The following is a 25,015-nucleotide window of genomic DNA, read 5'->3' on the forward strand; positions in this document are numbered from 1 at the left end:
AGCAAACTCTTTTCAAACTCAAAATCATATTGGGTAGCTAACGCTACTAGAGAAGAAAGATTTCTACATTCTGTTTATTTGGCAAGATTATGCTCAAACATATATTTCTGAAAGGACTTCAGATAAGTTAATGTTATTTATGTTAGCGTAACTCCGTTTTTACATGCTAACTCAGTGTCCAAGTTAACTAGCTATGTGTTAACGTTAACCGTGGACAAAGCAACGGGAACTTGGCGGGAAAATCCATTGAAAGGCATTTGACTAACCAGACTGCATAGCTACATTTGCAATGTTATCGCTAGCTCTAAAAGCACAGACAACTTCATTGCAAGCTTTCTCTTGGAATAAAACATTTACAGACCTCAATATGCTTCCACAGGTTGGATGGCGAGTTTTTGTAGGTCGTGATGTGATTCGTTTTGAGCAAACAAAGCAAACATTTAAAACGAAATTAATCTTTAATCCTTTCAGAAAACTGAAACATGGGTTCTAGGTATGGGCCATGGGTGCGTGCATTCTCCAGAAGAACCGCCTCCTTCCATACCACCATCAGCTGATCGTGTTAAATAATGCTGCTGAGGAATCACTGAGCTTGATTTTATACAGTCTGTGGACGTGACGTGACCCTAGTGATTACTGATCGGCTGTCTCAGTGTCACCTGTGAAAAAACCAACCACGTTTTAGAAAAGAAAAGAAAAAACATCCACTTTCAAAGCTGCTTCATAGTAACGAGTAACGAGGACCTTGACAGAAATGTAGTGGAGTGAAAAGTACGATATTTGTCTTTCAAATGTAGTGAAGTTAAAGTCATAAGTTTCCCAAAAAATAATACAGTACTCAAGTAAATGTACTTCGTTACTGTCCACCTCTGGTCATGATTTGTTTTTTCAGCCGAATTCACAGACGCATCGATAACACATTGCTAACAATGTCTTGAAGGTACATGTGAAATATCGTCACAAGTGTAATGAACAAGGTGGATTTTAGCTTTTATTATCTGGCTTTGGAGAAGAAAAAAAAAGAAAGCTAAATGTAGACTCAACGTAACAACGACACCATAGGACAGACAACATAATTATATGTTGTTTTTTTTCTTAATGAAAGTATGACAGCTTTTGGTTTTCTACATTTTGTTCTCAGAGCAAACATGGCATGAACCCAGTCAAATTTGCACGCAAAAAAATAAAAGGAAATCATGAATGCAGCTGCTTAACTGTCTAAGTGCGTGTAATAGTTTACCCAACATCATTCTTATAATGAGACTTGATAATGCATTACTCAATCCTTGTAGTTTGTCAAACTGTAAATAAAAACAGAATGTGATAATTTGCAAATCATGGAAACCTACTGTATATTTCATTGAAAATAGTACAAAGACAACATACCACATGTTGAAACTGAGAAATTTCATTGTTTTAGGAAAAATATATGCGCATTTTGAATTTGAGGTCAGCAACACGTTTCAAAAAAGTTGGGACAGGGGCATGCATCACCTCTACTTTTAACAATACCTTAAACGTTTGGGACCTGAGGAGACCAATTGCTGTCATTTTGAAAGAGAAATGTCGTCCCATTCTTGCCTGATATACAATTTCAGTTGTCCAACAGTTCAGGGTCTCCTTTGTCGTATTTTGTGCATCATAATGCGCCGAATGTTTTAAATGGGAGACAGGTCTGGACTGCAGGCAGGCCAGTTTAGCACCTGGACTCTTACTACAGAGCCTTGCAGTTTTAATAATAAACAAGGTGGATTTTAGCTTTTATTATCTGGCTTTGGAGAAAAAAAAACTAAACTAAATGTACAACTCAAAGTAACAATGACACCATAGGACAGACAACATAACTATATGGTTTTGGTTTTTTTTAATGAAAGCATTACAGCTTTTGGTTTTCTATGTTTCGTTCTCAGAACAAAAATGGCATGAACCCAGTCAAATTTACATGCAAAAAATTAAGGAAATCATGAATGCAGCTGCTTAACTATCCAAGTGTGTGTAATAGTTTACCCCACATCATTCTTATTATGAGATGTGATATAATGCATTACTCAATCCTAACAGTTTGTCAAACTATTGATATTATCTAGATTTTAGCCTCGTACTTAATAATCATGACCAGCCATCACTTAATGTTTGATGACACGACAGCTTCTGCAACATGCCGATTTCTGCTAAGCGTATACCACACTCTCAGAAAATAAAAGTATATTATTCTATCTACATTCACTGGATGTGAGCAATTGCGCACACTGATTTGCTACTCTGCTACGAGGATATCAGCTCATACAATGCCTTGAAAAAGTATTCATACCCCTTGAACTTTTTCACATTTTTCCACCTTACAACCATGAACTTAAAAGTTTTTTTTATTGAGATTTTATGTGATAGACCAACACAGAGTAGCACATAATTGTGAAGTGAAACGAAAATGATAAATAGTCTTCAAAATTTTAAACAAATAAAAATCTGAAAAATGTGGTGTGCATTAGTATTCAGCCCCCTGTACTCTGATACCTCTAAATACAATCCAGTGCAATCAATTGCCTTCAGAAGTCATCTAATTCATTAATAGAGTCCTACTGTGTGTAATTTACTCTCAGCATAAATACACTTGTTCTGTGAAGGCCTCAGTGGTTTGTTAGAGAACACTGAAGAACAAACAGCATCATGAAGACCAAAGAACTCACCAGACAGGTCAGGGATAAAGTTCTGGAGAAGTTTAAAGCAGGGTTAGGTTATAAAAAAAATACCCCAGGCTCTGAACATCTCAAGAAGCACTGTTCAATCCATCATTCAAAAATGGAAAAAGTATGGCACAACTGCAAACCTACCAAGACATGGCCGTCCACCTAAACTGACAGAGCAAGCAAGGAGAGCACTGGTCAGAGAAGCAGCCAAGAGGCCCATGATCACTCTGGAGGAGCTGCAGAAATCCACAGCTCAGGTGGGAGAATCTGTGCACAGGACAACTATAAGTCGTACACGCCACAAATCTGGCCTTTTTGGAAGAGTGGCAAGAAGAAAGCCATTGTTGAAAGACAGGCATAAGAAGCCATGTAGGGGACACAGCAAACGTGTGGAAGAAGGTGCTTTGGTCAGATGAGACCAAAGTTGAACTTTTTGGCCTAAATGCAAAGCGCTATGTGTGGCGGAAAACTAACACTGCTCATCACCCTGCACACACCATCCCCACTGTGAAACATGGTGGTGGCAGCATCATGCTATGGGGATGCTTTTCTTCAGCAGGGACAGGGAAGCTGGTCAGAGTTGATGGGAAGATGGATGGAGCTAAATACAGGGCAATCCTGGAAGAAAACCTGTTGGAGGCTGCAAAAGATTTGAGACTGGGAAGGAGATTTACCTTCCAGCAAAACAGTGACCCTAAACATACAGCCAGAGCTACAATGGAATGGTTTAGATCAAAGAATATTCATGTGTTAGAATGGCCCAGTCAAAGTCCAGACCTAAATCCCATTGAGCATCTGTGGCGAGACTTGAAAACTGCTGTTCACAGATGCTCTCCATCCAATCTGGCTGAGCTTGAGCTATTTTGCAAAGAAGAATGGGCAAAAATTTCAGTGTCTAGATGTGCAAAGCTGGTAGAGACATACCACAAAAGACTTGCAGCTGTACTTGCAGCAAAAGGTGGCTCTACAAAGTATTGACGCAGGGGGGCTGAATACTAATGCACACCACATTTTTCAGATTTTTATTTGTTTAAAATTTTGAAGACCATTTATCATTTTCGTTTCACTTCACAATTATGTGCTACTCTGTGTTGGTCTATCACATAAAATCTCAATAAAAAAAACTTTTAAGTTTGTGGTTGTAAGGTGGAAAAATGTGAAAAAGTTCAAGGGGTATGAATACTTTTTCAAGGCACTGTATACCAGGAGTAGAGAAAAACAAAATGGTGGAGCGTGTTGCTGAACCAACCAAGGATGAAATCAAAACAACTCAAAAACAAAACCCCAAAAATTATCAAGATTTTAAAAGAAACAGAAATGGCTAAAAAGAATATAGTTCCCCCCACAATATCGCCTGTTCTACACTCCAACCCAGTCGGTGGCGGTAATGCAGCTTTAAGTTGGTTTGCTAACCGCCAAAAAAAAAAAACCCTAAAGAAGAAAACCCCAAAAATACAAAAAAAAAAGCAACAAAATATGGAATAAAAGTATTTGATGGTAAGAACACATCTTTTTTTTTAATCTTTCAAGAATTATTATTCGAGCATTTTTCCACAAAATTGCCTGTCATTTCGCCGGTTTGTTTACATTCTAAGCAGAAATGATTTTGTCGGATGTTTTATATAAAGTTATCACATTTGCAAAAAATAAAAATGCTCCGTTTCTCAAAATCCAGTGAATGTGGATGGAATAAAACAGTTATTCCACTCAATCTGGCCATACATGGCTTATAGCCAACTCGGCCATCAGCTCACATACGACTCGATTTCGTGGAATAACTTAATTATTGTACCTTTAGGAGTACAACAGCTTGTGACTGGGGCAGTACCCCTCCAAGGTATTTATTTGTACCCTTTATATACTGCTTGGGAACATATATGTACCTTTTTGGCCCGAAAAAGGTACACATAGTTACCAGGGCCGCGTTAACCCTTGCCGAGGCCCTGGGCAGACACCCCCCCGAGGCCCTGGGCAGACACCCCCCCGAGGCCCCACCCCCGCCTGTTGTCAACTGCGCTTAGCAAATTCACCCCCTCAGACGTGCCTGTCTAGTTAGACACAGAGACTTATGCCGCTTTTCCACTACAAACGCGGCTGAGTCGGGCTGAGTCGAGCTGAGCGGGGCTGTTGGAGTTGCATTTCGACTACAACCGCGCTGAACCGTGCTGGCTGGAAGTGGGTGGACACATTGGGTGGAGTTAGTGAAAGTGGGTGGACGTCACGTGATGTCGTTAAGCGGCGCAAACAGTGACATCAGTGAGCTTTTAAGCGGTAGTCTCACGACCCGGAGAGTAAACAATAAACATGGAGGACATGGTGTCGTTAGTGTTGCTGGTCTTGGTGCTGTGGCTTGCTGTCACCGACAATGCCAACAGATACTGGCAAGAGCGTATAGATGAGGCGAGGCGCATAAGGCTCCAGAAATTCTCGTAATTCTTCTTCTTCCGGGTTTACGGTGTTTACAGATCCCAGCGTGCTCGCAGGGCGTGTGTGGGCATGTGAGGACACTCCTCCTCACCAATCAGTGCACAGGGGAGTGTCTGCTCACGCCCCCAGCCTCACTCAGCTCGGTTTGGCTCGCTTCAGCCCCACTCCAAAACCGTGCGAGTTTTGGGTGCTAAGCAGGGCTGAAGCGAGCTGAGTCGTGCTGTTTTGAGATAGTCGAAACGCAAGCCGTGTCGGGCTGAAGTGAACTGAAGCGAGCTGAAGTGAGCTGAAAAAGGGTAGTGGAAAAGGGCCATTAAATAATTAATTACAGTGGCACAATTAGAAATACTATTGAACGATAAAACTTTATATCCATCAACACCTATTTAATCAAGAAAAAGCAATGGTGAAATAGGCAACTGCATGGTGAAAAAATCCATCAGACATCACGGTTAACAAGTCTGGTTAACTAAAGTTTAGCCTCAAGAAGCCTTTGAACGAGTGAGTCAATGAACAACATGTCAAGAACATAACCGAGGCCTACAACAGTTTCTTTAGTATTCAGAACAAGAACATTCATTTGGTACACTACCGTTCAAAAGTTTGGGGTCACCCAGACAATTTTGTGTTTTCCATGAAAAGTCACACTTTTATTTACCACCATAAGTTGTAAAATGAATAGAAAATATAGTCAAGACATTTTTCTGGCCATTTTGAGCATTTAATCGACCCCACAAATGTGATGCTCCAGAAACTCAATCTGCTCAAAGGAAGGTCAGTTTTATAGCTTCTCTAAAGAGCTCAACTGTTTTCAGCTGTGCTAACATGATTGTACAAGGGTTTTCTAATCATCCATTAGCCTTCTGAGGCAATGAGCAAACACATTGTACCATTAGAACACTGGAGTGAGAGTTGCTGGAAATGGGCCTCTATACACCTATGGAGATATTGCACCAAAAACCAGACATTTGCAGCTAGAATAGTCATTTAGCACATTAGCAATGTATAGAGTGGATTTCTGATTAGTTTAAAGTGATCTTCATTGAAAAGAACAGTGCTTTTCTTTCAAAAATAAGGACATTTCAAAGTGACCCCAAACTTTTGAACGGTAGCAGTGGCGATCCTAGAGTGATTTAATCCCCGGGCGAAACCCCCTGCTGGCGCCCCCCCGCCCGTCTTGTTTTTTTTTTCGGGGTTTTTTTTTTTTTTTTGTGGGACCATTTTGTTTTTTTTTTTGCGCCCGCGCTCGTGCCCCCCCCCCACATTGGGCTCTGTATTAGCCAACAGAATGTTAACAGCTTTACATGGTCGTTTAAACATTTCTCGTCGTGTGTTGTACGTCGCGGACACGGCCCGTTATAAATTTGCTGTTACCAGAATGGCAATGATCAAGTCGTAATGTATTACTTAAGACTCTGTGTAATGTCATAGTAGTGTAGTACTATGCACGGGCGCAGATAGAGGGTGGGACGGGTGGGATTCGTCCCACCCAGATTTAAATTCACCTCGTTCGGTCCCCCCCACTTATAGGGAGGAAAAAACTTCTATGCTGTCTTTCTTTGCATAAGGCAAACCTCACGGAAAAATCAAAAGACTAATTACCATTCGGTTTATTGAGGTGCACAGTAGTACATACATAGTTGCAACAACTCACATAAAACAAAACAAAGACTGATATTCGGTTGGTTGAGCTGCACAGACTGCACAGGTTGTGAGCTCGAGCTTGGTTGCTATGGTTACCCACAACAAGTTTGACAGGCATATCGGGGTTGGGGTTGGTTTGCTGGCAGCTTTGTCCCCCCCAGTTTTTTGTCCCCCCCAGTTCAAAAGCGCATCTGCGCCCCGGTACTATGGTAGTAATGTCTTTTTGATGACTAGTACAACGTTCCGCTGGCGGGATTGTGCATATTATGGGGCTACGACAAGTTAGGCACACACACACACACACTGATGACGTCACCTGCGCAACTTTGGTATTGGGCTTCCCCATACAAAATGTTCACCCTACCCCCGCCCGTCTTTTTTTTTCGGGGTTTTTTTTGGGGGGACCTTTTTTTTTTGGGGGGGGGGACCGTTTTTTTTTCTTCGCACCCATGCTTGTGCCCCCCCCCGCGATGCCGCCCCGGGTGGCTGCCCGGTCGGCCCGCCCCCAGGACCAGCCCTGAACAGTAGTGTATATAACCGTTCGTTTTCATTTTGGAATCCAGGCGACTTTTAACTTGTGAAAACAAAGAGCGATAAAGAAAGAAAAATATCTTGCTTCTCAGAAATAAATCTCAAAAATGTTAGGCTATGTGAAACATTTCATCCTTTCACACACAATGTCCCAAACAGCAGTGGCACACAGCTTTGCACATTCAGTTTGACAGCCATGGGTCAACTTACAAGGGCACTTTCCTACTTTTCTGGAAAACGAAGTCATTAATTAAATCATTGAACTCAAGCTGGCGTAGAGTGTGAAGACATGGTGGACAGTGATCATATTGACAATGACGGGTGATTCATGCGACAGGACAAGGTGGGCTTCCTTACGGGTGGCGAAATGCATCAAAAATCTTATCAATATGATCAAAACTTCTGAAAATATCGTTTCATATTTTCCGATCTCGCTACCTCCGAGGCCCCCTAGTGGCCGAGGCCCTGGGCAGCTGCCCATGAAGCCCATTAGGATAACGCGTCCTTGATAGTTACATTAGTGTAGATTGTACCTTGGGGTACAGAAATGGACTCCTAATGTTCCCCTATTTCTAACAGTGTAGTTAGCAACTGTCACATATAAAGGTTCTGACTGAAGAAAGAAAACTTGATCTGATTATACATTATTTCTCATAAAATGTTATGGATTCGGTCACAACATGCGCCAGACATTTTTTTTTTTTTTGCCAAGTCCATAGTAGCCTGCTGTAGGACCTATGATCGGTATATACTGTATGTCTACAACACAAGAGTAAAAACGAGTACACTTCTGAAAAATGAATAATCTGTGAGGACATGAAACAATTCATCATAGTAATTACCACCAACAGTAACATGAGTAACATGACACTGTGATCTGAGTGGGAAAGAACGGCTGCCATGGGGTGTGTATGACACGGTTATGTCAGTCCTATGGTACAGGGTTCACGTCAAGTGCCACCACCACCTCCACAACGTATAGCAGTTTCAGCTGTTGAACAAAATAACCACTCCTACCGAGTTCACATGTCTGGAAATGTTTATTTTTGAAAGTCTGAAGAGCCACGATGGTTATTTCTGAACCACCACATGGTGAAATTCTCAGCCAGTATCAGTATACATGTACTTTATATGAGAGTTTAAATCTGCCAAGCTTCTCAGACAGCCCCATTCCAAAGCATGCCAGCACACATATGTATTGACAGAATGGTTTAATCAAGAAGCACAGACAAATCCCTCCACTGTTCACTTTTTCATTTAGACTGGGCATACATGGAGAAGGTCTTGTCAGACCTCCACGCCAAGGTACTATATATAGGTGTGATGTCTTTCTGTGCAACTGGAGAGTCGGTGGCCCATTAACATCATGAAAATGTGAGACCTGGCACATTCCAGGGACAGAAATAACCTGTTGAAGGGTCAGAGATGGCGGGGAAATGGAGCAAGAAAGAAAAAGTGATGGGCACGATATTAGATGGAATGTATGAAAAGATACAGAGAAAGTGTGAGAGAAACCGAGACAGGGTTATAAGAAAGAAAATGTGAGAATGATGAAATAAAGGCCTGAATAAAAGACACAAACACACAGACAGACAGACAGAGAGAGACGGGGGCTAGAGCTATGAGTGACGGAACAGGTGTGTGATGTTGAGGTTGGCGAGTACTGACGCAAGCAGTCCTGGCTTTTAGCACAAACCCTCACACTGCAACACAAGCTCTCAAACAATCCCCACTGACCATCTGGAACTCAGTAGTCCAGTCACATAATTGTACTTCCTTTGATCCATAGACAACTAGAGTGCAATTCAAAGCAATCTAATGCAAAACAAGACAAAACAAATGCAGCCGATCTCATCCAGCTATGGAAATAAACCTGATGTATTCATTGTCCAGGGTAATAATAGAACGTTGTGTTTTATATGTTGTACACTGCTGATCTATACAGTACATTTCAATTTCATTCGACCTTATAGTCATCAAATATGTGCAAATTTCCCACGGGAGACGATGGAATAAAATGATTTATTCTATCCACATTCACTGGATATGAGCAAATCACGCGCTCTGATTGACTACTAGGATATCAGCTCATATACCGTGAGTAAAGAAAAACAAAATGGTGGTGCATGTTGTTGAAGCAACCGAGGATGAAATAAAAACTCTACTCGAAAACAACCCCCCCCCAAAAAAAAATACAAAAGCAACAAAATTTGGAATGAAAGTATTTGACGGAGGGCGGCACGGTGGTGTAGTGGTTAGCGCTGTCGCCTCACAGCAAGAAGGTCCTGGGTTCGAGCCCCGGGGCCGGCGAGGGCCTTTCTGTGTGGAGTTTGCATGTTCTCCCCATGTCCGCGTGGGTTTCCTCCGGGTGCTCCGGTTTCCCCTACAGTCCAAAGACATGCAGGTTAGGTTAACTGGTGACTCTAAATTGAGCGTAGGTGTGAATGTGAGTGTGAATGGTTGTCTGTGTCTATGTGTCAGCCCTGTGATGACCTGGCGACTTGTCCAGGGTGTACCCCGCCTTTCGCCCGTAGTCAGCTGGGATAGGCTCCAGCTTGCCTGCGACCCTGTAGAACAGGATAAAGCGGCTAGAGATAATGAGATGATGGAAGTTGTAAAATGAATAGAAAATATAGTCGAGACATTTTTCTGGCCATTTTGAGCATTTAATCGACCCCACAAATGTGATGCTCCAGAAACTCAATCTGCTCAAAGGAAGGTCAGTTTTATAGCTTCTCTAAAGAGCTCAACTGTTTTCAGCTGTGCTAACATGATTGTACAAGGGTTTTCTAATCATCCATTAGCCTTCTGAGGCAATGAGCAAACACATTGTACCATTAGAACACTGGAGTGAGAGTTGCTGGAAATGGGCCTCTATACACCTATGGAGATATTGCACCAAAAACCAGACATTTGCAGCTAGAATAGTCATTTACCACATTAGCAATGTATAGAGTGGATTTCTGATTAGTTTAAAGTCATCTTCATTGAAAAGAACACTGCTTTTCTTTCAAAAATAAGGACATTTCAAAGTGACCCCAAACTTTTGAACGGTAGTGTATGTGAACTCCGACACATCAAATAGCCCTGGCCCAATTTTAGGCATGAAAGAACTCTGATATCATCATGACTGTCTCCTGCCAGCCAATCAGGAGTCTGGCTTTTAATTAACCATCAAGGTCTTTATTTGTTCTCCAGTTTGATGGATCGATACATAGATTTAAATCGTAACCCAGTTGTGAAATTGTTTAGCTCGAGGTCTCTTAGTAGCTGCTGAGTGACGAACAGCAGGCAGGCGGTGGTGAGTTTCTCTATATTGTTGAGTGAACTGACACCTTTGTACGATCTGTCGTTTTATCTTCTGCTAAGCATTTTAGCTAGTGCACTAGCACTATCAGGTTCATGACAAATGTTTTTCACAGGCTTGACAACAAAGTATATAGATTAGATGAGTAAAAAAAAAAAACAAAACATTGGAAATGACCAGGCGTAACAGTTTTGTTATCTACACTATGTTGGCTAGTTTTTTTTTCCTTTTTCTTCTTCTTCTCCCTATTATCAGTTGCAGATACACACACACACACCTTTGGGAAAAGCTCTTGCAGTTAACCTGCAGTCTGGCTGCGTGTGTGATGCTGTGAAATTACAGCAGACAACCTTTTACCCTTCAACCAGAATGCATCTTTTTGTGTTGACTATGTGCTGTTTATGATACGGAATGAGTCGAGTATCACTCCAGCCTCAGTGATGCATAGGCACTGCTGCTTCATCTGGCAGTCACAGTAAAAGAGACCCAGCTGATGCCAGTTAAAGAAAACAAGGGTTTACTCCTTTATTTGCTACACTATGATTATGGCAATGGCGTTGATATGGAAATGAAGTTATTTTTTCCCTCAAAACACTTCTCTAATACTGAGCAAATATTTGGACTGCATCCCAAACTACGTAGAATCTCATCTCCTCTCATCTCATTATCTCTAGCCGCTTTATCCTGTTCTACAGGGTCGCAGGCAAGCTGGAGCCTATCCCAGCTGACTACGGGCGAAAGGCGGGGTGCACCCTGGACAAGTCGCCAGGTCATCACAGGGCTGACACATAGGTGGGGTTTACATTAGACCGTATCGGCGGATCATCAGATTAACGTTTTTAAAACGATTAGCGTGCACACAGCAACGCCAATACACGGATACGCTCGGCTCCGCAGGCATCCTGCGCTCCAAATCACTCCGCCCTGAACAGCGAGTGCCCTCTGGAGGGTGCGCACTCCGGCCCGGCGCAGCTCACAGAGCGTGCGAGTGGAGCGCACGAGCAGTGATTCGGGACTGAGCCGCTGTGTGTGAGATCTCAGTGCATGTCGGGCATGCGCGTCACTTACCACTTGCAAGTGGAAGGATGGCAAGCCTAAAGACAATCATAACTACACAATGGGCAGTATTTGCATCAGTATTTGCAGTATTTTCATACTTTTATACTCTTTAATGAAAGGTGATACAAGGCGGAAGTCCGCGCTGTTTTTCAGCAGTCGCGTCACATGACCAACGCCAGCGAATCAGGAAGGTGGATGTCACAGTGACGTTGTCCAATGACGACGCCAGCTAGAGCTCAGCACAGCGTATCCGCGTATTCTCAATGTTTACACAGCACCGGACCAGACACGATCTGGATTGAATACGTGGACCCTGGCGGATTCCCGTTTCCCGGCGTTTCCTTGTAAACGGACAGTGCATCCATGAAGAAAACGAGACAGATACGGTCTAATGTAAACTTGGCCATAGACACAGACAACCATTCACACTCACATTCACACCTACGGTCAATTTAGAGTCACCAGTTAACCTAACCTGCATGTCTTTGGACACGTAGAATCACATAGTACTTTTTACTTTACTTTAATTGCATTTGGCAGACGCTTTTTAAACCCAAAGCGACTTACAATCGAGAACAAACAATAGCAATCAAGAATCAATCAATCAAGGATATAAACAGACATAAAAAGTAGGAGTACATCATCATACAAGAACAGTAAATAACATCATGCAGTAAGAATGTCACGAAACAGATAAGTTTTTACTAACTTCTTGAAGGATGATAGAGATGACCCTTGTCTAATGGCTAGTGGTAACTCGTTCCACCATTGAGGGACAATCACTGAGAACAGCTTAGACTGGGAACGTTTTGTGTAGACAGGAGGTATGGCTAGACGGTTCTTGTTGGAAGAGCGCAACGTCCTGGTAGGGACATATGGCTTCAATAAGATATTCAAATACGCCGGGGCAGTTCCTAAGATAGTTTTGTAGGCGAGAGTTAGGGCTTTGTGCTTAATCCGAGCTGCCACTGGTAGCCAGTGCAAATCAATAAATAGAGGAGTAATATGAGCCCTCTTTGGTTGAGTAAATATAAGGCGAGCTGCCGCATTCTGGACCATTTGCAGTGGTTTTATTGCACAAGCAGGTAGGCCCGCCAGAAGAGAATTGCAATAGTCCAGACGGGAAATTACCATGGCCTGTACCAGGAGCTGAGTGGCATATTGAGTCAGGTACGGTCTGATTATTTTGTATGTTGAACAGCGCAAATCGACATGATTTAGCCACTGATGCAATATGGTTAGAAAATGATAGCCGGTCATCTACACATAGTACTACACCACAATACCGTTGGTGTCGTTAGCATTTAGGCTTACTAGTTAGGGTGTATTAGGCGGTATCGGACACAGCCTTGGAATCTAATTGAATTCCAAAAGTGTACATTCACAGATGTGAAATTAAATCTGTAAGGTGGAAGAAGAGTGCAGCATTTTTGTCCCAGAAAGGGACACATTTCTAACCCTTACATCCTCTAGCTTTAACACTGGTTCGTTTAATACCCGTTTACCAGATTGCATTGGTTTTGCTTCACCATTTTCTATCATCATCAATAATATAAATCTTAGTAAGATGTGACTAATTCAAAGGAAAACTTGGTTGGCAGATTTATAAAGATTTACGTAGGCATGTCCGGTGAAAATTTAAATTCAATCCAAATTGCTCTCATTGAATTGAGAATCGAATGCTGAACAACATGCTTTTTGCAGAATTAAAATTTGTATCTGTTTGAGATATTACAAATCAAAGATTGAGGGGAAAAAAAGGCTTAATTTTTAGAAAGCTTCCGTAATATTCTGTATTCGGATCACATGGTCCAAAATGGGCCTCGTTAACCAATGAGATCAAATGTTTTTTCTTCGTAACTTTTCTATTTTTCAAGATATTTACATGGAAATTGGCAGACACATAGATGGTTGTATACTGAATACAAAGTTTGAAAAATTAGTAAAAACAAAAATCATGCAAATTAGTATTTAATTTGTATTAATTATGCTAATTATGTAAACCGTTCAATCGGTACACTCAATAAAAAAGTAATAAAAGATTATTTCTAATCCCCTCTTTGTGCTCTGTAGGCCTTTGTATTTCTCAAAAGTAGGGCCTACTAGTGTTTATATTAAAGAATATAAATGATAATATTCACAGCTTTCAAGGCGAACCTCGAAAAAAAACTGTCTGATCCACATCCAATAAAACAATTCACATTAACCGAACTGAAACTGACACTTGCATTTCTGACGTCCGGTTTTTAAAAATCTCATTCTGACCACTAGGATCTCAATATTTTTCATCTGAACTCCTCCAGTTATATTCTAAAACAGTTATTCATTTACATGAATCAGTTGGATTTGAAAAAATAAGTAGGTAAAGCTATGAAAACTCACTTCAAAGTCTCCCGTGAAGCATAACGTCAAAAGTAGCAGCCGGAAAATTTTGCTGAATACTTCATCAGAAACAGTGAGAGCGAGAGAACGTCCCTATAAAAGTTACCTGATTGATATCCACGAGTAATCCAGTTGGAAACTGATCAGGAGAGAGAGAGAGAGCGCCAGCCTGACCACTTTCTTGTGACCCAAAAAGAAAAATCATTGGCAGTTTCCCCGACGTCACGCAAGCAGTGTGTGTACGCTGTTGTACCGACTTCAACTTGCCGTTACTCCCAAAGTACTGAACAGATCTTAACCAGATACATTTCTTTGGAAAGCAGAGATTATATATTTTTTATAGTATTCATGATAGAAAATATTCAAGAGTTAAGCAATGACAGATCTGGAAACTTAGATGAGCATCTACATGCTGAATTTTCATAGCTCAGCCAGCGAGCGTCTGATATGCCTAATTTATGTTATTTTCTTAAAAAGGCATCCCATTATGTTCTCCCTTAAACTGAGACCTGGTTTTGCCTCACTTGTAGATCAGTTGGAATAAAACCCGCTACCCTGCTTAGTAGATATAAATTGGAAAGTTTAACCAGAGCAGAATCAAAAAAGGCAAGCGATGGACATGTTCTCATTTAGGACTGGAACTGATAGACCTGGCCCTGGAGCGGTCTGTAAATCATGACTTCTTCAGACAGCTTGACAGTTGAGATAAGGATAACAGTGATATAATAACTCTGCCAGCGAGGAGTAGAACAGCCAAAGCTATAGCTCTCCAACCAACAAGGACAAGCAACAAGAGAAGCAATTCAATCAAAACATCATTCACTGGATCGCAAATAACAAATCAGCAGAATGTAAAGGATTCCCTACTGGAAGCCATTTTCAACGAAACAACACAATGACCTTTAATAGCCATGCCGCTGTATTTCCTTAGGAAACAGTTAACCATTGACCTCCATTTCAGAAATGCTTCGGAGTCCCTGCAGCACTGAATATTGATTTGCATGCTAAACTAGCAGTGGCACATATTCACCCACACATGGTGGACAGCAATAAATATGCATGAGACTTTAACATCATGCACCTGATTATTTCAGCTTTCCAATACATAATGTGTTGCTCTGGAACATGTGACATACTGTAATTTCACAGCTCCACTTTGGGAATCACTTTTGAATCACCTTCCCAGCTGCCACAATCACTCTTCCTGCCCCACACCATTACCGAACCACTCCGAAGATGATAACTGCTCATGGTCTCATATGGAATAGCAACTGAGGATACTCGCAACTCCATTTTACTTCCCTTGTCCACCATTTTGTGGAAGACACAAGTGAGGGGACTAGTTGTCCATTAGGCGAATTCTCTCATTTGCACCAAATCATGAGTGCATTGGGGTGAGAATATGAACCTCTCTTTTCCCTTTCCCAGCTCAATACGTGACAATTAAACAGTGCCAGCCTCATTAAACAGTACAGTGAACTCCTGCAGGGGGAATCTTTGCAAGATTATTTGGTTTTGTAATAAAATTGGATCAGGAAAAGGAACTTAGGACAGGGAAATTAATTACACTTTTGAAATTATCTACAACCCTAAGAGAGAGACACAATGCTCGGTCATGGGGTGCAGATTGCATCTGCAAAAACTAATAAGGTTGGCAGGTAAGGCTCGAAGTTTATCCCTGGTTACCTTCTCCCAGGTCCAAGACGGCAAGGACGGCGCTGCTCCTGGCCTCTCCCAGGTAGTTGGTAGCAATACAGGTGTAGAGGCCTGCATCAGTGGGCTTGCAGTCACGTATCCACAGTCCTCCATACTCCTGGTTATCCATGCTGAGGAGGTCATCGTTGTGGTACCAGTAGAGAGAGGGCTGCGGATCTCCTGCCACAGCTACCTTCAGACGGATGTCACAACCAGTACCTACAGCAGCATTCCTCATTTTTCGGATGAAGACAGGTGGCGTTGGATTGGGATAGATGGAGCTTGGGTCAGGCACCATCTGGTCAGGGTTGACTTTAGCCCGTTTGGAGGGTATCCGTGGGCTTGGAGGTGCAATTCCCCCAGATACATCTTCTGCACCCTTTTTCAGGGTCATCTGCACCTCGGCCTTTCGCATGACACAGCAGAGAGGGGCCAACCTTTCTTTGAAAATTACTGGACTACTTTGATTGGATTAACAGATTGACTTTATTCTAAAACTAGACTTTGTGACTCACTTGAAAAAGTTTCACTTGTCCATTTCATAAGTTGAAAATGCATTCCAGAAGGAAGTCACTGGAAGTCCAATTAAGGCTTTGCCAGTGCCAGGTTGTTGACAGCAACTCCAAGATTCAAAATGTCTCCTTAGATATTCAAAGAGCCTTGAGCAGCATGTGAAACTGCCAAAACCGATAAACATAGAAACATTTTCTCAGAAGCCCTCAGGCAAATGACAGTTAGTCAATGAATGCAAGAATTACCTTCAAATTGCAAACAACTTTCGGAATATGCTTTGTGCATCCTTGAACAAGTCCAATTAGAGAAGCAGAAAAAAAGTTTAATCTTTGACCAATTAAATAGCCAGAGCAAGTCCATGTATTCCTGATGGTGGATATTTTTAGAACAAGTCCCACAGGATCACGTTGCTTTAGCAGCTTCCAGAATACTCTTTTGGAAGTTTGGACTCCCTGTCAGCCATAGCGATGAAAGTGGTTGCTTGGTTCTTTGGAGTGGCCTTTTGGTGATTTCTGGGTTCCCAGTCTGAAGGCAGCTAATTCTACCAAGTCCACAGCCCACAGTGTCCCATCCTTTCCCCTAGGAGTTAGTCTTTCTTTCTCAGAGCTCCCTCTCTCAGGAGTAATGCCCCATACTGAAGTGACAAATCAATCCCACTAAGCTTCCCTTTGACAGCTGCATTCTGATAGGTCACAATTTTTAGACAGTCCAGACACTTCAGCCCAACTTTTTTTTGCCCCTGGGCCGTCCTTCGGCACTGGTGGCCAATCATGAGCTCCAGATAGTGTGACACGGTGCCTCAGGGGTTGGGGGTTATGGACGTGTGTGTGTAGGGAGGGGGTTAAGAAATAGCTCCTGGGGTTGAAGCCCATTGTTTTACTAGCAAATAGTATTGAAGACGAGGATCTGTTTGTCTAATTTTCCCCAGGGATTTTTGCTTTATAATCTACTCCAATTCAAACTCCTGTAGTGGCTTGGTATAGAAAGAAAGAAAAAAAAAAAAAAACACCTTACTTTGGTTTAAAAAAAATAGAAGAAATATTTATCTATAGCAGTGATGCTTATGATAAATCAGTGCAAATGAATCATCAGAGAATGGACCCAAGGGAATGAAACATTTAAGAATAAATGACGATACCAATCTGCTCTTGCATTACACAGACTGCCATCTGCTGGACTCTGCCTCTAAATGCAAGTTTAAATTGAGCAGGTCAAGTTTAAAGGCTTTGCTCAAAACAAACAGTCCCAAAAGTTGTGTCATGATTATCCTCTTTTCCTGGGATTTGAACTCAAGCTCCCGATCACTAGTTCATAATCTTAAATGCTGAACAAGCACTGTACAGAATGCAGGCATAAGTTTCAATACCTCTCACATGCCAAGTAAACACTTGAGCTACTTCCTTAACATGCAATGCATCAAAATACATCACACAAATACAGTTACGTTCAACAATAAAACACGTTTTTAGTGCATTTGTATTTTGGCAATTCAGGGCTGACAGGAGAAAAAATTTCCTGGTCCTAGTCCTCATGCCAGATGAAAGTTTTCCCCAATGTTTGACATTCTGTCACTATTTAAAATGACAAATTGGACCACAGAGGGTGATTAACGTATTTTTACATGTACTCTCTTTCTTTCAACATGTAAATTTCTGCTCTGATATGCTTTTCTAGCCCCTGCTCAGCCCTACAGGCATCGTGCTTAAATCCTACCATACTCGTACTTCATTCAATTGGCCAACACATTTGGCTTACATTCAGAGCAATTTACAAAAAAAAAAAACGTATATGATGGTACAAAGTACTTGAAGAATCCGCACAAAAGTATAATGTGAAAGACTAGAAACTAATGGCGAGAGCAGGTTCCAGTCCTTTGGTCCATGGACCAAAGTCCATACCTAAGGACTTCATAGTTGGGTTAGGTGCCTTACTCAGTGCCTTGCTCAAGGGCACTTCAACTATGACACAGAGGGAGGGGAAGTACTGTTCATGCACTCAACTCCCCTCACATTTTTCTTGCTGGTCCCAGGAATTGAACCGGCAATGCTTCGGGCTCAAGGCTCTCACCATCTCTAACCTTCAGGCCATGGCTGTTCCTGACTGCTTTAGTAGGCAACTAAAACTGACAACTGAAACCCAAGTGTCTTAAGAAAAAAAAAATAAAGCAGTAATACAAAAAAATAAAAACAAATAAAACTAGAAAAGCACTCGGAGAGCGCAGACCTCCGCCAAGAATCCTTTAAAAAAAAAATCCGGGATCCAGAAGGTGGATTGTTACTTGTGCCCAGTCACACCTCCGGAAAAAATTTCCGAGCAATCCGTCCATAACTTTTTCCGTAATGTTGCCAACAGACAAACCAACAATCAAACAAACCAACGCTACCGAAAACATAACCTCCTCGGCGGAGGTAACAATGTTAAGTTATTCTAGGTAGCACACAGACAGGGAGATCTTTAGATATTTGTAAAAAGAATGATGACATGGAGGGCGGCACGGTGGTGTAGTGGTTAGCGTTGTCGCCTCACAGCAAGAAGGTCCTGGGTTTGAGCCCAGTGGCCGATGGGGGCCTTTCTGAGTAGAGTTTGCATTTTCTCCCCATGTCTGCATGGGTTTCCTCTGGGTGCTCTGGTTTCCCCCCCACAGTCCAAAGAAATGCAGGTTTGGCTAATTGGTGGCTCTAAATTGACCATAGGTGCGAATGTGTCTCTCTATGGGTCAGCCCTGCAAACGATCTGGTGTAACCCGCCTCTCGCCCATAGTCAGCTGGGATAGGCTCCAGCTTGCCTGTGACCCTGCACAGGATAAGCGGCTACAGATAATGGATGGATGGATGGATGATGACATGGATGGGGCCATGACACTGAAGTGAAAATTTGCCTTACAAGCATTTTCAGAGCTTAGATATGGATGGGGGGCAGCACGGTGGTGTAGTGGTTAGTGCTGTCGCCTCACAGCAAGAAGGTCCTGGGTTCGAGCCCCGGGGCCGGCGAGGGCCTTTCTGTGTGGAGTTTGCATGTTCTCCCCGTGTCCGCGTGGGTTTCCTCCGGGTGCTCCGGTTTCCCCCACAGTCCAAAGACATGCAGGTTAGGTTAACTGGTGACTCTAAATTGACCGTAGGTGTGAATGGGAGTGTGAATGGTTGTCTGTGTCTATGTGTCAGCCCTGTGATGACCTGGCGACTTGTCCAGGGTGTACCCCCGCCTTTCGCCTGTAGTCAGCTGGGATAGGCTCCAGCTTGCCTGCGACCCTGTAGAAGGATAAAGCGGCTAGAGATAATGAGATGAGATATGGATGGGGCCTTAAAGTTGGAGACCCAAGCTGGTGTGTGTGTGTGTGTATAGTTCGGAAGCAAAGCACACACACATTGTGGTGCAGAGCTTTCAAACCCTGGATTTCAGTGACAGATTTTCAATTTGAGATTTCATTTACATGATATGCATATTCTCTCGGTTCTCCAGTTTCCTCCCAACTCACAAAAACATGCCAGTAAGTGGACTCGCCATTCTAAAAATAAATTGCCCTGAAGTGAGATTGACAGTGTGCATGCTGCCATGTGATGGATTGGTGTCCCAGCCAGGATGTATTCCTGTCCAGGGCTGTAACTGGGATCAAAATTTTTAGTGGAGCAGAAATGTGCCCCACTTAATTACATTTATAACATAACTGTCATATGTCTGTTGCAATATTTCTCAACAAAAATTTCAAGTCTGGTAGTGTAGCATCTTGTAATGCGCTAACAAGTCTATGAACAAGATTCAAGTGTCCTCCTCAGCTGGTTTTCAAGTGACCTCAGGGCAATCATCACTAATGATTGGGTGGCCATGGAATGCAAGTTTTTATAAACAGCAAGTTACATTCTGCCACCAAGTTATCACAGTGTCACCGTTTCCATATTGAATTTGTCAACTGGAAGCGAAAAAAAAAAAACCCACACACCTTCTGAAGCTATTGAGGCCTGTCCTCATAGCTAGTCACGTTCCAGCCTTGTGCATAACAGGACTTGATTCAAAAACTGACCCATGTTGAACTATAACCAATAATAACCCTAGATGGTGATGAAGCAACTGCTCCAGGTGATGTGGTAGGATTGATCCCACTGATATCTACACTCACTGTACACTTTATTAAGAACACTATGCTAATACTGGGTAGGGCCTTCATTCAGTTCCTGCAGATTTTTCAGGTGCACTTTCATGCTGTCAATCTCCCATTCGACCACATCCCAAAGGCAGATTCAGATCCAGTTACTGGAAAGGCCACTGAAGAACACTGAACTCATTCTCATGTTCATGAAACCAGCGCACATCATCAAGCTGGAAGTAGCCATTAGAAGATGGTAAACTGTGGCCATGACTACGTTCAGACTGCACCCTGAAACGACCCATATCCGATTTTTTTGCCCGTATGCGACCTGTATCCGATTTGTTATTGACAATCTGAACGACACAGATCCGATTGTTTTCACATGCGACCCAGGCCGCTTGGATATGTGGTCCTAAATCCGATGCATATCCGTTATTTTCACATGCGACTGCAGTCTGACCGGACAGGTCGCATTCATGCGACCTACACGTCATCAACAAGAGACAAACGTCACTATTCTGCGTTGGCTAATCCCGCCTCTTTGGTGGAAAACAACATTTGTACAGTTTTCAGAATTTAAATAGACTTTTATAGAATTGATCAAGCTAATGGTGGATTTGGTAGGGACCTGGATGTTGATCTGTTAGCCTGATTAAATAAAACAGTTTCTATCACTGATTTATAACTTAAACCATCCTGTATTACAAGATTGTTCTGGAAATTTCCAGTAATTTGACACCTTCGGTCTCATTAGTCTGCTGCCCATATTAATCAGATTATTGTGAGTTCCGCCGCCACCACAAAAACCACATCGCCAGGTCTCGCCTCATCTCCATGCTTTACTTGCAAACTTGAAGAGTGCGCTTTTTTTTTGGTTTACGTATTACGTAGATGTGCTTATTACGTGTCAATTTGCGCATGCGGGACACTTTTGGGTCGTTTTCCGTTCATACTGGAGATCGCATACAAGTCTCATATAACTGGTAATGTGAACGGCCTAACAAAAAAATCGGATTTCACAACAAATCGGATATGGGTCGTTTCAGGTTGCAGTCTGAACGTAGTGCATGATAGGATGCACATGATCAGCAACAATACTCAAACAGACTGTGGCATTCAAGTGATGACTGATTTTTAACAGGTCCAGAGTGTGCCAAGAAAACACTCCCCACACCATTACACAACCCCCACCAGCCCGGACTGTTGTCACAAGGCAGGTTGGATCCATTTTTACATCGTAGGCATTTAGCAGACACTCTTATCCAGAGCGACATACAACAGGACCCTGACATACGCACAGCAGTGGGCAGCCCAGGGAGCAGTTGGGGGCACTTCAGTCATTCCTGCTGGTCCAGGGAATCAAACCGGCAACCTTTCAGTCTCAAAGCTGCTTCTCTAACCTTGCTTACTGATTAACCTTGGTTGACCTTTCGGCCATGGCTGTTGGCATCAAATTCCGAACCTTCCATCTGTTTATCTCAGCAGAAACTGAGATTCATCGGATCAGGCTACATTCTAACAGTCGTCAACTGTCCAGTTTTGGTGAGCCTGCGCCCACTGCAGCCTCAGCTTTCTGTTCTTGGCAGAGAGAAGTGGAACCAGATGTGGTCTCCTGACGTTGTAGCTTTCTGCCTTAAGATTTGATGTGTTGTGCATTCGAAAATGCTTTTTTGCCCACTACAATTGAGTGGTTAGCCGAGTTACCGTAGCCTTTCTGTCAACTCAAACCAGTCTGGCCATTCTCCATTGGCCTCATCAACATCAACAAGGGTTTTCTGTCTGCTCACTGGATTTTCTTTTTTTATTGTACCATTCTGAGTAAACTCTAACTGGTATGTGTGTGTGAGAAAATTCCAGCAGTTATTAAAATACTCAAACCAGGCCATCTGGCAAAAACAATCATGCCACGGTCAAAATGACAGATCAATTTTTCCCCCCATTCTGATGGTTGATGTGAACATTAACTGAAGTTGCTGGTTCCACTGCTGCCACTCAATTGGCTGATTGGTGGATTGCATGAATGAGTAGGTGTACAAGTGTTCCTAATCATGTTTTCTGAGTGTATATATATATGTACGTAGATATAACAAAATCTAAAGTTGGTGTGAACAACCAAGTTACAAAACATTTAGACCACCAATGCAATTTTTGGAGAAGGTTTCTTATATTATAAGCTTATAGCAAAGTAGGATGAACTAAAAAGGCTGATATGGATCCATTGCAATCCAAATGTGATGCCATCTCCGAGTCCCCCACCCCCTCACGTTCTCCAATACCAAAGCTGGGATGCAGTAGGGCCTGTTGTCATAGAAACAGCATTATTCTCAGGCCAAGAATGAAAGAAACGAGGATGGTTTTCAGGCTTGAGTGAGAGAGAGAGAAGTGGTGGGGGGAGAGAGATGAACTACAAGACTTCACAATACACATCAGTTCATACAAGGAGAGAGAGAGGTCCGATATCAAACAACCGAGCCATACAGAGGACCTACCCATCAACAACGATGAAGTGAGAACATGGATATGTTGCTCAACATGGAACATGACAAGAATGATAGAAAACAGTGCTGATGAAGGTAATTAATTGCACTTACATGTTGGGGTGCACAGGAAGCCTCTGCCAGGGTGCCACTGCAGTTGGTGCGAAATGTCAGGATGCTGTCCTCTGCTGGACAGAGCACCACACCACACCTTTATGTCATACCATGACATCAGACAGTAATGCACATGATATGGAATGAAATTCTCAAGAGATGACTTTATGCATCCAGAGCAGTGCTGCCAGATTGGACTGGAGCCTCATATAATTGGGCTATTTTTAAGCAAACAAGGCTGCTTCTCTCTAAACCCACACAAAACCATGATTCTCAAACCTTGGATATGCTCTAATGGAGCAAGAGAAAGAAAGAAAGACACAGAGACGCAGCTTAAATTCTGAATTTCAAGCTGAAAAAAAAAAAAACCCAAACCCGGTGTTTATATAAGAAGTAATTCTACTCTGTATGTAGGGAAGCAGATTCTTTTATTGCCTTTCCAATAACGACCCTCATTAAAATCTTTATACCACAATTACCAGAATCTCTGGAAAGCCATCAGCGCGCGTACACACATACTGCATGGTGAAGCTTCAGATACAAGTAGGCTGATCCAAAAATGCTATACAGATTTTTCTGACCTGTTACTGGCCAGGGCAACATGTGATTAATGGACATAAGCATTTACTTAATTGGTTAAGATAAAGTATAAACCCCTCCGACAGATACGGCCTTTTGATTTCATAAAATCGGTGAAATTTGGCTCCCTCTGAATTTTGATCATTGTGACGTGTTTATTTCTTCAATATCTTTATTATAAAAAAAAAATCTGAAGGGATTCCCGAGCAAATAATGTGCATGAAATCACTCAATTCGCGCAGTCAAGCAGACAGAGGAAGTCCGTGTGCGCATGCGCAGGTTTACCTTCTTCTTTTGGGTTTTATGACCGCTGGCATCCACAGTGTTGCATTACTGCCATCTACAGGTTTACCTTTGAGCGTGCACCGACAGTTCCATCATTCTGTCGCTAAACGAACAGCTGATCACACCGAGGTGCTCGCTGAGCGCCGATATTTATTAGTTTGGTCCTGCGTTTCCTTTCCTTCATATACAACATAACCTCTTTTCTTCTCGTTTTCAGTTACTGTAGTCGGTCTTTCACATTTCATTCGCGCACTCACGTCCTCCATTTTTCTCTCCTGTTTCAAATTTCTATCCCACAATGCCTTGCGCAAACAGGGAAAGCCCACCATGTGATGCATTATGTAGTATTTTGAATCGCGTCATGGTGAAGCAGGAAAAAATAGCAGATCATTTAGGGCCACGTGGCCCTAAATTCATTCATTGTTCTATTAAAAAAAAAAAGAAAAAAACCTAATAAAATTGGAAGTCTGTGATTCGAATTCAGTAGCTTTTGGTCCACTCAACAAAAATAATTGGGTGTCGGGGAAAATTCTTTTTATGAGCTACACTTGAAAAATCTGAAAGGCAGTCTAGCTTTAAGTCTTCTTGAGAAAAGCAAAAGTGTTAATGGTATTTGGGAAAAATACTTCACTGGAAATTTATAACATGTATTCAGTCTTCTTTTGCAGACTGCTGTAATTAATGGGAGATTCAAATAAAAACAAGCTAAATTAGTTGACTAAAGATTGAATGCAAAAGCTAAGCTAAATTTGTTAAAATTGCATATACCATGGATGACAAATATATGACCTACGTACTGTATACGGATGGAGCTGTATCAAGGTTACCAAATGGAAGTAGAATCTGTGTTTTAAATTATAATTGTCTTGTGGACCATAATTTGGGGAATGGGGTGGAAGGACGAGTCTCTGTTATTCCCTTGGGGTCAAAACGGAGCAATAAACTCAAGTCCATAAACTCAGCTATTTAGAAAATGATTGAAATGGTCCCTTTCCTAAAGTACTCAATAACAGCAACAGGGGTGAGTCTTTGTAAATAATTTTGCTATTTGCTGAGTATTTTCCCCTGACTTCAAGGTCATAGGATATTTTGTGTAGATGACAATCCCAGTTTAATCCAACCGAGTTCCAGGTTGTTGAAAAGCTGAAAGGGGGTGAAAACTTATGCAAAGCACTATACACCCACACACCATGTTATGGTGATGATACACGGGGCAACTTTTTGGGCAATG

The 25,015-nt window shown here is 42.2% G+C and overlaps 1 protein-coding gene across 1 annotated transcript in view; it reads right to left on the reverse strand.

Moving 5' to 3' along the window:
• The window catches only part of spegb (striated muscle enriched protein kinase b), a 243,516-nt gene extending 226,658 nt beyond the window's left edge, over positions 1 to 16,858 (reverse strand). The window contains exon 1 of the mRNA XM_060930357.1: positions 15,724 to 16,858. Coding sequence (XP_060786340.1) covers positions 15,724 to 16,147 — 424 coding nt within the window. The 5' untranslated portion in view covers positions 16,148 to 16,858. The remainder of the gene's footprint in view (positions 1 to 15,723) is intronic.
• Positions 16,859 to 25,015: the final 8,157 nt, after the last annotated feature.

Source organism: Neoarius graeffei, chromosome 9, assembly GCF_027579695.1.
Source record: "Neoarius graeffei isolate fNeoGra1 chromosome 9, fNeoGra1.pri, whole genome shotgun sequence".
NCBI classification, from domain to species: domain Eukaryota; kingdom Metazoa; phylum Chordata; class Actinopteri; order Siluriformes; family Ariidae; genus Neoarius; species Neoarius graeffei.